The sequence below is a fragment of the Gekko japonicus genome, unplaced genomic scaffold (genome assembly GCF_001447785.1).
Source record: "Gekko japonicus isolate JY-2015 unplaced genomic scaffold, Gekko_japonicus_V1.1 scaffold219, whole genome shotgun sequence".
NCBI lineage: Eukaryota > Metazoa > Chordata > Lepidosauria > Squamata > Gekkonidae > Gekko > Gekko japonicus.
This window is the reverse complement of record NW_015165241.1, coordinates 939097-953476: the sequence shown is the minus strand read 5'-3', so window position 1 is coordinate 953476 and position 14380 is coordinate 939097. Positions and strand designations below refer to the sequence as shown.

Sequence of the window (14380 nt, the reverse complement as noted above, 5' to 3'; positions counted from 1 at the left end):
CCAATAGTACAGCTGTTTCTTATACCTTCACACCATCTGGGGATAATTTCACTCACTTATTATAGCTGATAGTTTATTTTTGTTATATAATGATGCATATTAACTATCCATTTATGGATCATAGACCCTCCCCCCAAGAGTCATGTTATCTGTACAAACAGTCTTATTCTGATTATTCCATGCTATCACTGAAAAGGAACACAAAAATATAAAATGATCACTGAGTATTCTTTGAAATGTGTATGCTGAGAGGTTGTGGTGCCATGTGGAGAACCCAAATCACAAAGAACTCAGGGTCTGCATCCCACATGTACAAAACATATAATATGTTATAGATTATTATTAACACTTGGAAAATCAGGCATACAATGTTCTGTCAAATCTGGGCAAGAAAATGCCACTACATACATGGAAAGGAAAGAAGTTACCAAAAACTTCCATCCAGCCTTCTTTTCAGAGGTAGCTCCAGCACTGGTCTCTCATACGTCAAGCAACATTTCAAAACGACATGTGTTTATTTTATTTTTGCTTGTACAAAAATGTTATATGGATTAAAGTATTTGAACCACTGGGAAGATATAAAACTGTAAATAATAAAAAACCCGCATACCACTTAGCTAAAGTCATATCAATAGCAATAACGTTAAAATCCCTAAACTTCCATCAATGAAACCATTGAACACCTGGGAGATTAAAAGGTGTTTATCTGCCTTCTGAATAAGACTAGGGAAGAGGGTAGGCAAGCATTCGAAGGGAATTCTGCTGTGTTGGAGCTACTGCTGAGAATGCCATGCCTTCCACCCTGATGGAATTGTCAACAGGGCCTCACTAGCTGATTAACAGCCAGGAAGGTCTACGTAAGAAAAGATGATCCCTGCAGGAATTCTGGGCCCAGACCATTTAGGAGTTTAAAATGGAAGATTTGTCTTCACTTACCGTGAAGCTTCCTTCTCAGTGGTCTGGCAGTGGGGCAGTCCTCACTCTTGGGAATAGGGCTCCTCCTCCAGAACAGGGTCAGTTTCCTCAGACTGATCCAGGAAGGGGAGGGGCCTGTCCCTTGAGACCACCCCAGGCATCTCCAAGCTGTGCCTCCCCCAACGTCACATGAAGGAAAACAAAAACACTTCTCCCCACCATAGTGAAACTCGATTTTTGGGGCAACCAGCCTTGTAACTTCATGACCCTCCAGCAGTTGTAGACCAAAGGTCAAACCCGTTGACCCAATTAACTCACTTTTGTTTTGTTTTAGCATCTCAGAGAAACTTCATAAACGTTCATCCACTGAGACCCAGTTTGGTGTAGTGGTTAAGTACACACACTCTAATCCAGGAGAACCGGGTTTCATTCCCCACTCCTCCACTTGCACCTGCTGGATGACCTTGGGCAAGCCGTAGTTATGGCACAGCTGTTCTTGAAAAAGAGCAGTTTCTGTCAAGAGCTCTTTCAGCCCCACCTACCTCACAGGGTGTCTGTTGTGGGGAGGGGAAGGGGAAGGAGTTTGTAAGCCGCTCTGAGACTCCTTTGGGTAGTGAAGGGTGGGGTATAAATCCAATCTCTTCTTCTTATTCTTCTACATCCCAAAAAAACTCTGGAAGCTGCCCCCAAAAAACTGGGTGGGTAGGACTGCCCCACTCCTGGACCACCAAGAAGGAAGCTTCACGGTAAGTGAAGACAAATCTTCCACTCTCCGGTGGTCCTGGGAATGGGGCAGTCCTCACTCTTGGGACATTAAAAAAACAGTGTGCCCCAGGGTGGGAATCTAGCTTCCCAGTTTATAGGGTGTGCTGCAGTACTCTGCCAGGGAAAGCCGCCTCAGCCTAGGTCAGCTTCTCTGACAAGTGCACAGATTTCCAGGTGTCCACCGTACGTACAGTCTCCAAGGATGGGAATGATCTGTAAGCTGCTGACGTAGCAGTCCCACACAGAGAATATGCTGTAACATCTTTGGTGGATACAGCCCCTGAGCCTTGCATACAACAATGGTGCAACCCCTAAAACCACCTACTTAAGGTAAAAGTTGACGTAAGGAAAATAACCTAAAGGAAACAAATAGGGTATCTGAATCATGCCAGTGTTTGGCCTGTCAACATAAAAACTGAATACCATACGGACATCAAGGCAATGCCATTCCCTTTCCTTGTCATGCCTATGATTGGGACAAAAAGAAGGTAAGACAATGATCTCCAATCTGTGAAAGACCTGGAGTAACCTCGGGAATGAAGGCTGGATTCTGGGCGTAATGTCACCCTATCATTGTGAAAACACACAAAGTTCCCTGTCAACTGACAGGGCCCTCAGTTCTGTCACCCACCTAGTTGATGTGATGTCCAATAAACACAAGGTCTCGAATGTTAATTCCTTGAGAGGACATGACCCCATGGATTCAAAAGTTCTCTACACAATGCTCTCAGGACTCTATGTGGGTTCCAAGTCAGAAACCTCTGCACCTGTGGCAGTTTTAACCATGTAGTACTCTTTAGGAATCTCTTAACATGTGGATGGCAATTTTAGGGACTTCCCTTCCTAACCCCCATCACTGCCGATATGTCTGCCACTTGTCACAGTCTGTCACACTGAGCCCTCTATCCAAACCATCTCTCCTTATATATAATTGAGTAGTGGGTGCCAAAGTTCTAAAATGCACTCCTTTAGTGTATGGACGCTTGAACTGTCAGTCAGAAGACGCTGGCTGGGTTGACTGGCTGCTTTGTGCAGTCCCGCCCAGTGTTTCAAGGTCTTTTGCATATGGAAGCTGATTGGACTTCACTGCATTCCACACCTCAAACTCACCCCCCTCCCCGCAAGGCAGTTGGAATGTCAGTTGCATATGGAACCTTCAAGGTCTTTTGCATATGGAAGCTGATTGGACTTCACTGCATTCCACACCTCAAACTCACCCCCCTCCCCGCAAGGCAGTTGGAATGTCAGTTGCATATGGAACCTTCAAGGTCTTTTGCATATGGAAGCTGATTGGACTTCACTGCATTCCACACCTCAAACTCACCCCCCTCCCCGCAAGGCAGTTGGAATGTCAGTTGCATATGGAACCTTCAAGGTCTTTTGCATATGGAAGCTGATTGGACTTCACTGCATTCCACACCTCAAACTCACCCCCCTCCCCGCAAGGCAGTTGGAATGTCAGTTGCATATGGAACCTTCAAGGTCTTTTGCATATGGAAGCTGATTGGACTTCACTGCATTCCACACCTCAAACTCACCCCCATGCTGCCCTCTACAGACTCCACCCCCCAAACCTCCAGGTATTTCCCTCCTTAGAGCTGGCAACCCTACATTCCCCTCAGTGCCTGTTGGTAGGCATCTAAGCTTGGTCCTGTCACCTACTTTGGCCTTTGGGAGAAAACACATTGGGGCCAGTCCTGATAGGGTTGCCAACTCCAGATGGGAAATTCCTGGAGATTTGAGGGATGGAGCCTGAAGAGGGTGAGGTTTGAGGAGGGGTGGGACCTCAGACAGGTACACTGCCATAGACTCCACCCTCCAAACCAGTCAGTCCCACATAGGGAACCATTGTTGCCAATCTCCAGGTGAGGGCTGGAGAGCACTCAGAATTACAACTGCTCTGCAGAAGGGAGGGCAGAAGTCAGCTGAAGTCAAAGGGGCAGATAATGGTAGGTTGATGGTTAGCTGGGAAGGAGATGGGGTTGCCAACTCCACCCTCCAAACCAGCCATTTTGTCCTGGGTAACAATTGCTGCCAATCTCCAGGTGAGGGCTACAGATCACTCACAATTACAACTGCTCTTCAGGTAGCAGAGATCAGTTCCTCTGGAGAAAACAGTGGACTCTGTCATTATACCCTGCTGAGGTCACCACAGCAAATTGACACTGTTTGCCCAAAGCCAGAGCACTCCCCCAGAGCCTCTTTCTAGATCCCATTGTATTGCTTTCACAATGGACTTTACTGCTAGTCTTAGATAAAGCTAAGATGCCTCTGACACTTTTAACAGTTCCCAATCATGTTCTGAACACCAAGAGGGAAGAACCGACCAGGTTGTGTTATACACCCTATTCGTGGAACCCTTTGTAGAAAACTAACATGGTGTCTCTCACACTGTCAGGGTAACCCAACCCTTCTAGCTGTTTCCGATCAAGCTACAGGCTATTAGGTTTAGGAGGGCTGGGCAAGGATGTTGTGCCGATCCTAGTGTCAATAAGTCCTTTCCCAGTGGTAGGCACCATGGTTTCATGGTCAACAATCTCTTCAGATCCTGGAACCAAGTTCTTTGTGGCCAAAAGGGTGCTATCAGCACAAGTTCCACCTGAGCCCGCTCGTGGGGATGGCGGGGTAAAAATGCTTAAAATAAATAAATAAATAAAATTCTGTTTCAACAGCTTCTGAATCACCTTGTGAATCAATGAAGTCAGTTGGAACATGTACAGCAATCCCTGTGGCCAGTTGCAGTTGAGAACGTCTGTTCCTGTTGCCCACTGATTTTGAACTCTGGGTATGAATCATGGAACTAGATGATTCTGATCCATGGTAAAGAGGTCCATTCCCATAATTCCTTACCTATTGCAGACCTATTGAAAAACCAACTTGCAGAGCATCCATTTGGACTCATCTAAACTCCTTCTACTCTGTCAGTCTGTCAATGCACTGTCCTGGCCCGCCACATGGACTGCCTCCAATACTATCTATCTAGACTAGAATGTGATGACCTGTTAGTATCTCGGAGAATTCCAAGAGCCCCAGCCTGGTGGCCCTGAGTTCTAAACATGTTGTACTCAGTGAGGTCTCTTCCTGATACCAGACCCCTTGTGTCATTGTCCCTTGAGAGTGGGTTCCCCACCCCGGCAGACTCGCATCTGTGGTCATGACAACCCTCTTTCGTTTTCAGATCGGGTATCCCCATTGGAAACAAGAGGGTTCCAGCCACCACTGCAGCTGAAGTTGAAGTTGTCTTGGCAACTGTACTAGCTTGTAGCCCTAACTGGCCACCACATTCTGGTAAGGTCTGTAGAGGTCGGGCATGGATCCTTCACCACTGAAGTACTTCATGCCATGACTCCATCATGCTCAGAAGCTTGGTCAGTATCATCCCCTCTGTCTTGGATTTTTTCAGCCTGTCTATGATTAGAAGTCATATTTTGTGTTGTCTCTTCAAAGAGATAGAGAAACCCTGTCTTTCATTGTACCTATCTGCACCCCCAGGTGTACCAATGATTGAGAAGCATTTAGATTGTTCTTCTTCATGTTGACCATGAAGCCATGGTCCCTCAAAAATTCCACCACCATCTCTGATGCTTCCCCACTCTGCTGGTAAGAAGGTGCCTTGACCAGGAAATCATCTAGAGATGGTGACAGCAACACTCCCTGAAGTCTCAGATGTGCTACAATGGCCACCATGATCTTGGTGAACCACCTTGGGAGTTACTTCAAGCCGAAAGGCAGCACTGGTAATGAAAATGTTTCCCATCAAATGCAAAGCATAGGGACCTAGCATAGGGACCTGCAGTGAGCCCCTCGAATTGGGATGTGTAAATAATCCTCCTATAGATAGATGGATTGCAGGAAATCCTTGCTTGAATAGCTGCCAGAATGGAGTTCAAAGTTTCCATCCTGAATTTTCTGGTCCTGATGCAGCTGTCTAGGTACTTCAGGTCCAAGATTTTCCTGGCATCTCTGTTCTTCTTTGGCTTTGGGCATGATATCGTTCTGGAGTCACGACAGGACTGAAAATGATTTTTTTTAAAAGTAGAACTTGTCTCTATCCGTCTAGTCCATCTCCGAAAAGGTTTATGCCTTTGAAGGGAATGGCCGTCACTTTAGCCTCTGCCGCAGAGTCCCCATCCCACTTCTGAGCCACATGTTCCTTCTGGCTGCTACACTGCATGCCATGGTTCTAGCTGACTTCTGCAGGATGTCCAGTGAAGTATCTGCCACAATCACTGTTGCTAGGACAATCTTCTTAAGCTTCTCTTTAAGTTCTTTTGGGACTCCATGTCAGCTCTGCTGCCATGGGGGTAGGGAGGTTGGTTGTCTTCTAATTGCCTTTGCATTCCTTCTGTGCTTCTTTGCTGCTACAACGCTTATCTCTAAGTATTGCAGGTGGGGATGTTAATGTCTGGTTTTCTTGGGAACCATGAGAGAGTGTTTTGTTCCCAGCTTCAGCGCTAAACGGCCGAAGCTCTTTCTCCTGCGCGTGGGAGAGTGGCTCATTGGCCAGGGCAGTTGGGGGGGGGGTGCATACGAATACCCTATATCCTATTATGCCCCATGGGCAGCCGTCATTCTTAACAGTGCCTATGTTAATGCATCTATAGCTCTTCAATAAAGTATTACCTTTCCTGATAAGCGTGTACTACGTTGTTGGCTGTGGGTTCTGACACTCCACTATCAGCTGAGGGTAGTCCTGATGCTCAAGAATGTGCCACCCTGGTAAACATCGAGCCTGCTGTTGACATCCTGATGGAGCAGGCTGAGACTCTGAAGTCTTTGTGTAAGGCTTGCTCAAATCCCCTTCACTGGGGTCTTGGGCAGCCTATCTGCATCCACAGGTAGGACTGAGTTGGAGGTCAAGCTAGCCCCGGGTTCGTCCACCATTGGCGCCTTAAGTCTCTTGGTAGCCTCTGGTATCAGGCAGTAAAGCTTGGGGGGAAACACCTGATGGTTAGCTTTTAGCTTGGAAGGGTGTTCCCACTCTGCCTCCATCCTACTATAACAGACTGCGAGCATTGCCTGCCTCAGCGTAGCAACCCTGGACTTCCTTGGTGGTCTCCCATCCAAGTACTAACCAAGACTGACCCTGCTTAGCTACTGGCTTATCTGACAAGTTTGGTTGAGCCTGGGCCATCCAGGTCAGGGCTGGCATCCCTGCTTATGGTACTGCCAGTTTGTACATCATTTGGTCAGATTCCACCGGAAGTTCTGGATCAAGATCAATGTTCCTCTTAGGTCTGGAGGAAATTCTAAGGTTCTAAGTACTTGGAAAGTAATCTCATGCACAGCTCTTGAAGGAATAGCCTAGACTGTACGGTTGATAATACTTCCTTCCCCTCCTCTGACCATTCCCAGACTTCCCTATCTGAGGATGGAACTGGGGAGTCTGAGTCCTTCCTGGACACTGTAGAGTGCACTGTGTTCCTTTAAGGAAGACTTCTCCCTATTTTCCTTATTTTGGTTGGGGGAAATCTATAAGTGCTCAGATCTCGCCCCCTTGCCATATGAGACCTTTTTATCCATCTACTTCTATTTTAAAAAATTTTTGCAGCCATCAAGTTGCAGCCCACTTATGGTGATCCCTTGGGGTTTTCAAAGCAGGAGATGTCCAGAGGTGGTTTGTCTTGCCTGCCTCTGTGTCATGACTCTGGTGTTGTTTGGTAGTCTCCCATTCAAATACTGACCAGGGCCAACCATGCTTAGCTTCCAAGATCTGATGAGATCAGGCTATCCTGGGCTATCCTTGCTGCCTCTGTTTCCTGGTTCACCATAGAGTCTTGAGAGAGCTATGAGGCTTCTGATCTGAGTATATCTGACTCGCTAAGCGTACTTCCCCCCCCAAAAAAAAAATCTGCCATAGCCCTTCTCTGGCAAATAGTGGAAGCAGTGGAAGTGCTGTCAAGCAGCAGCCCTGTATGGTTTTCAAGGCAAGGGATGGTCAGAGGTGGAGAACCAACCAGGGCTGACCCTGCTCAACTTCCAAGATCCAATCAAACCGGGCTGATGCCATGGCCTTCCTCAGCCTAGCAACCCTGGACTTCCTTGGTGGTCTCCCATCCAAGTACTAACCAGGGCTGACTCTGCTTAGCCCCCGTGATCTCAACAGATCAAGTTCGCTTGGGCTATCCAGGTCTGGGCACAGGGAACTGGCAGGTATGACCTGGCAGCCATTTCCTGTTTGCTTGCCTGGGAGTGAAAGCGAAAGTAAGTCTGCCATGAGGGTCCAGGGAACCAAGATGGCCACGGCCATTTCCCCCACTCTTCTATGGCCTTCCCTGGGCCTTTTAGCTCCCTGTCTGTTTCATGGGAACTTCCCCCCTGAAGAGGAAGACGAGTGCAGGTGGGGGGGCCCTTTTTAATCCGTTCCAACCTGTTGGGGAGGTTGGATGCCCCAGGAATATTTCCTCTTCTTCCTCCCTGGATAGCTCAGGGGTTTGCTTGGTGTCGTCCCCCCCCAGTCTACCACCCTGCCCTCCTTTGCCTCCAGTCTAAGTTGTTTTGCTCCATAGGGGCTTACCATGATTGAGGGCTAGAGGCGCCTGGCTTGTCCGTTCCTCCGCATGCCAGGTCCTCCAAGACTGGGGAGATTGTAGGGTCTGCAGCATTACCCCAGTCTCCTTGCAGACTCAGCCGCTTCCCCTGATCTACTTTGGTTGGGGAGGGGACCTCCAGCCGCAGGCTGGGTCCGGCAGGCGTCTGGGTACACAGCTGCGGCTACTGGGGATCTCACAGCGCTGTCGGCTGCCTTTGTGGTCTGCCGCTGACCATGCCTCGAAAATAACAAAAAGGGAGGGTCTGTCCCTTCTCCCTCTCTTCTTCTCATTCCTGGATTGCTGCACTCTACAGAGCACCTCTGAAGCACGTCCTGTCCAAGCAGCAGGGCTGGTGAGACTGGGATAGTCTCAGGGGACAGGGCCCTCCCCTTCCTGGATCGATCTGAGGAAACCGGCCCTGTTCTGGAGGAGGAGCCTTTTCCCAAGAGTGAGGAGTGCCCCACTCCCAGGACCACCAGAGAACAGCATCTTGAATTGCGTCTGGGAACATATCGGCAACCAATGAACTTATTGAAACATGGGTGTTGCATGTTCTTTCCCACCCACTCCAAACATGTACACATTGTTCTGAACTGGAGTTCATTTTTTTTAATGGCACACAGGGATGATAGCTAGAGACTGGGGGGAAAGGTGCCTCCTCGGGAATCTGTTGCTCAAAGTGGGCTGTTTCTCATCATTTCATGGTAAGATCTGCTTGAGCAACCAGCTAGTAAATGAATAATCCAACAGCACAAGATACTGGGGCTCTGACACTTTCCCAGTGCCCCACTGACTGGCCTGCAAAAGACAATAAGGCTAAGGACAGATTTGTCCTTTCTTTCAAACAGTTCTGATTTGCTTAGCAGCTCTTGATTCATGGGGATATAGAGCTTAGCAGCTCTTGATTCATGGGGATATGTATGGAAATAAATATACATGGAAAAACAAATACATATTTGGGGGCGGGAGAGGGCTCTCTGAGAGTCTTGCTATCTGCTCCTGTGGGACACGGGAGAAACATTCCAAAAGCACGTGCCTCTATCAAAACACACACTGACACACCACAGCAGTTATCATGGGAGGCCTCCAGCACCACCTAGTGAAACAGACAGGGGATGCATTCCAGGCCATATCTTTTAACCTGCATCTAAAAAAAATGAGAGAATGCAACCTGCCAAATCTGAATGTGTACCCAAGCTAATATCTCATAGCAGCCTGTCTGGTACTTTTGTCCACCTTTCTCTGTATCTCCTCTTCTCCAACTACTGCAAACCAGGGGTCATTTCGTAGAAAAAGAGGTGCAGGAGCTCATTAGCATAACTTATTTGCGTATGCCACACCCACTGACATCACCAGAAGTGTGTCAGAAGGCAACCCCCACCACTCAGGCTCCACTGGACAGTTTTGGATTGCTAGCTATCGGGGGGGGGACGTGCAGATCTGTCCCTCGCAGAGGAGGGAGAGCTTGTATCTGAATAAAACTTGGTCTTAAGGATGTCACTGGACTGTTTTGGATTGTGGGCCGGGGGGGAAGGCTCTGCAACTTACCTGGCTGCTTCTTGCTCTGACTGAGGGCTGCTGGGAGCAGGGGGTGGGGCTTGTTGCATGTGCCCGCCCCCTGGGCTCTTTACTGCCGGAGCTCCGCTTCTCTGCGCTCCTGCAGGAAATGACCCCTGCTGCCAGCTCCCTATTTTTATAAGGCCAGCTGTAAATCTGATGTTGGGAGAAAAAAGTAACCTTGTTTTCTGTACATTTTTAGCTCCACTTTGGATGGCCCAGTTGGGCCATGAGGATGTTGGCCAAAATGCTGGATGGAAAACAAGGGAGTGATGGACAATTACTACTTCTTTAAGATACCCGCTCCCATAAGCAACAGATACTAATACAGATTCCGTGTGTACCCACACATTTCTATAACCCCGTGGGTGTAGACACAGAGAAATGCTTCTGCTCCAGCTAGAATTCATAGTTCTGGCCCACATTCTGGTTGGGTCACCACTTCATCCCTAAACAGGGCATCTCTGTGACCAGTCACTAACATCCAAGCAAACTAAGGAACATTCTTCGTCCACTATAGTAAAGGTAAAGGTTCCCTTGCTCGAAAGCCAGTCGAGTCCGACTCTAGGGTTGCGGTGCTCATCTCCGTTTCAAAGCTGAAGAGCCAGCGCTGTCTGAAGACTTTTCCATGGTCATGTGGCCGGCATGACTAGATGCCAAGGCGCACGGAACGCTGTTACCTTCCCACTGAAGTGGTACCTATTTATCTACTTGCAATTTCTTGCTTTCGAACTGCTAGGGTGGCAGGAGCTGGAAGCAAAGACGGGAGCTCACTCCATCATGCAGCACACTCGGGTCTCAAACTGCTGAACTACTGACCTTCCACAGCCTGCAGTTCAGTGTCTTAACCACTTGAGCTACCGCAGCTCCACTATACAAAGGCATTATTTCCTTAAATGTGTATTGACTAAATGGATACATCAAACACTTCATACACATGTCAGGTGAGAGCATCAAAAGAGGAGGTAGATGCCCGGCGAGACTAACCTCTTCTGTGATGGCTGCCCCACTGGAATAACTTTGTCTTCATAGAACCTTTTCATGGCAAACCTGTCAAGAGCTTGGTCCGCACTGTGCAATAAACAGAAGTGTTAGATGTGTCAACTGTCAAGAAAGAATTGGATTCCTTCTTTTTTGTAACGATTTATAACAAGACACTTCACTAAAATATTCATTCTGGACTTTTTCAAGCTTTTACCACCCCGCCCCCACACAGGATCCTATTTTTTTCAATAAAATGCCAAAATGTCTAGGCATCGCATCATTGAAGTAAATGTGAGAAACTGGGTCAACAGAACAACGCAAGTTCTAAAGTCTTCGGTGTCTCTTCACTTCATTGCTAGCATCCCTGGGGCATGAGTTGACATTGCATGTTCTCATCACTCCTTGTTGATCTTGTCTGTCTGTCTAGTTTCACTTTGGTTGCCTTCCTTCATCCCTGGAGAGACATTTCCTCAGGGCCTGTCACCCCACCCCCATGGGCCAGGCAGGGAGGCCTTTCTTAGTTGCCAAAGGGCTATGGGTAACCACTCTGTTGTACACACAGAGGAAATGATACAGAGAAATGATCCAACTCATCTGAGCTCAGATAGCATCACAGAAATGAATAGCAGCACTGTTATTTTGGATGCTGCATGCTGGAGAGTATGGATGCCTGTAATATAACGGGGGAGCTGGGCACCTGCTTCAGAATGTTGCACTCCAAAGCCATGCGTTTTCCATACTGTGGGACCAAAATAAGCATGCTAAGTCTTCAGACCATCCATGAAGCTCCATTACCAATCTCAGCCCCCATTACTGCCACCATCACAAGAAACTGAGTCAGACCATTGGTCTATCAAGGTCAATATTGCCTACACTGTCTGTCAGCAACTCTCCAGGGTTTCAGGCAGAGGTCTTTCACAACACCTACTACGACCTAATCCTTTTAATTAGAGCTGCCACAAATTTAGCCTGGGACCTTCTGCCTGCAAAGCAGATGCTCTACCACTGAGCCATAGCCACTACTCATTATCAGACAAACACAGAGAGGCCCCCTCACCTGGCCGAAATATTGCTGTAATGCATGTATGCAGCGATAACAACTCCTGTCCGGCCTCTGTTCCCCTGAAGCAGACAAAAAGAAAGAAAGAGTTAAAGTCACTAAAGACGGGACCTTGTAGAAGAGAAAGCTGTCCCTCTTGACATGGGATAACTGGGTAAACCCTTAACAAGGAGTTGGCATGATGCTTCAAAATCCCATGGGACCCCTCCTCCCTCTTCTCACCTTATTGTGGAGGACCACAACGTTATGAGGATCAGCATTGAGCCACGTATCCATGGCTTTACAGACACTGCATATCTTCTCCAGAGCAGGTGTGTGCAGGTCAGGCCATCCAAAATCCAGCACCTGCAGCACAAGAAGAGATGGGGTTGCCAAGCAAGACGAAGAAGAAAAGGAGAATTTTAAAGAAGATGGTGAATACAGTTGCATGGAATAAGATGTTTTACAAAGGTGTAAAAAGCACACAAGTCAGGATGGCTGACCCTATCATATGGAAGGGTAACTTTGGCATCATATTTGGGTGTACCATTGCAAGATACCAAATAGTTGGCTATTTTTATGTTTGTACTACCTTTGATTTTTCTGCCTCAGGTACCAAAAAGTTTGGACCCTCTTTGCAAGTCATTGCAACACCCTGCTCAGTAACCTAAAACCCACATCTTCAAGTGAGGGCAGGTGATGCTATAGTGTCATCAAGGCTGAAGACTAGAAACCAAGAAAAAAGGTGTTCAACACATTTCAGTGCAAGAAAACTCTATGAGGTCTCTGCTACTAATCTGATGGACATTATCCCAGTCACAGCAATGATGTAGTGCATCAGCATGGGAAAAAAAATCCCAAAGTAATAAGGTAAGAAACAACGTCATGCTTGTCTCTTAAAATTCATGGCCCTCTGACAACACCAGAACAAAACAGCCGTACACATGCATTGACACAGAATGAGGGGGAGGGATCACAGAAACAAAATAACAGAACAAAATGCACTCTAAATTTCTTTTCATATTCTATCACATAAAGTCCAATTTAAGCATAAAACCTCCACTTAGAAGCCACTGACGAGTACTTCCCTGCAGTAATGTTCCAAGCAGAAAATGTATTGTTTAAAATTATCCTTACCACCTTTTCCCTCAATCCCTCATCCTGCACTTGTACACCAGCACTGCATATACCTGCTGGAAGAATCACTGGCAAAAAGACCCAGCATGTGATCAAGGAGCTGCATATCATGAGCAGCTTTTAAATGTTTTCCTTGAACATTTGGCAGCCTCCTCTGGGGACAGTAACAATTAAATAGGCCACAGTTGTTATAGGTTATAGGCCTTTCAATATTTAGCTAGCAAATATCTGTTCACCAGAACAGTTTTCTAGTGGGGTTGGAGGCACCAATAGATGGTGAAGACAGAGCAGTCATGGGCTCAGGAAGATGACTTTCAAGTCATTAAAAAGTTCCTGTTTGAAAACGTGCGCACACACCATTTTCAGTATCCTCTAGATAGGGGAAAGAATTTATCTACTTTATTGATTTATAATATTTACATCCCACTTTTCTTCAGATCAACAGGACTAATATGGAGAAAATACTATTGACAGAGCTAACCAAGTTGTTGTAATGACTGATGAAATAATGTACATAAAGAAGTTGGAATACCAAAAAAGTGTCATATAAGTGTTAAATTTTAAGACCCTACTTAAAATCCTTGGCTTTACTGGATTATACTAGGAATAAGGCCCGTTGTGGAAATAAATACAACGAGCTCTAGAAAGAGGCTCTGGGAGAGTGCCAAGGCCTTGGGCACTCAGTGTCAATTTGCTGTGGCGACCTCAGCAGGGTATGACAGCAAGTCCACCATTTTCTCCAGAGGAACTGATCTCTGCTACCTGAAGAACAGTTGTAATTTTGAGTGCACTCCAGCCCTCACCTGGAGATTGGCAACAATGGTTCCCCATGACAGAATAGCTGGTTTGGAGGGTGGAGTCTATGGCATTGTACCTGTCTGAGGTCCCACCCCTCCTGAAACCTCACCCTCTCCAGGCTCCATCCATCAAATCTCCAGGAATTTCCCAACTGGAGTTGGCGGCCCTATCTCCTTCCCAGCCAATCATCAACCTACCTTTATTTCCCACTCACTCTTCAGCTTTCCACTCCCCCTCACCTGCAGCCTCTACCGTGCTCTGAAGCCCTGACTGCTACGTCACATTGGCTGTCATACAGGGGCCATCTCAGCAGGATATAAGGACACAGAGTACACCATTTTCTCCAGGGGAACTGATCTCTGCCATCTGGAATGCAGTTGTAATTCTTTTTTTTTAAAGACTTTATTTATATATTTTTTGAAAATATAACATTTAACACAAACAAACTGTAAACTGCATGAGTGGATGTCTAACAGTATAGAAGTGACAATCTATACAGTAACTGAGAAACAAACACAATTTTAGATAGTTCAAAAGAATAAGAGTTTCTGGTAATGACGATTATTAGGAAAAGTCTCCCTCAGATAGGTATGCGATCATTGGAAACCAAATTGATTGGAATTTATGTAAACTACTGCCCGAGGTGAGTGCC

The 14380-nt window shown here is 46.8% G+C and overlaps 1 protein-coding gene across 1 annotated transcript in view; it reads right to left on the bottom strand.

Moving 5' to 3' along the window:
• Positions 1 to 14380, bottom strand: part of TNS1 (tensin 1) — a 432414-nt gene that overhangs the window by 173142 nt on the left and 244892 nt on the right. Inside the window, exons 9-11 of the mRNA XM_015410026.1 lie at positions 12037 to 12159; positions 11812 to 11876; positions 10758 to 10841 (exon numbers count right to left, since the gene is read on the bottom strand). Coding sequence (XP_015265512.1) covers positions 10758 to 10841; positions 11812 to 11876; positions 12037 to 12159 — 272 coding nt within the window. The remainder of the gene's footprint in view (positions 1 to 10757; positions 10842 to 11811; positions 11877 to 12036; positions 12160 to 14380) is intronic.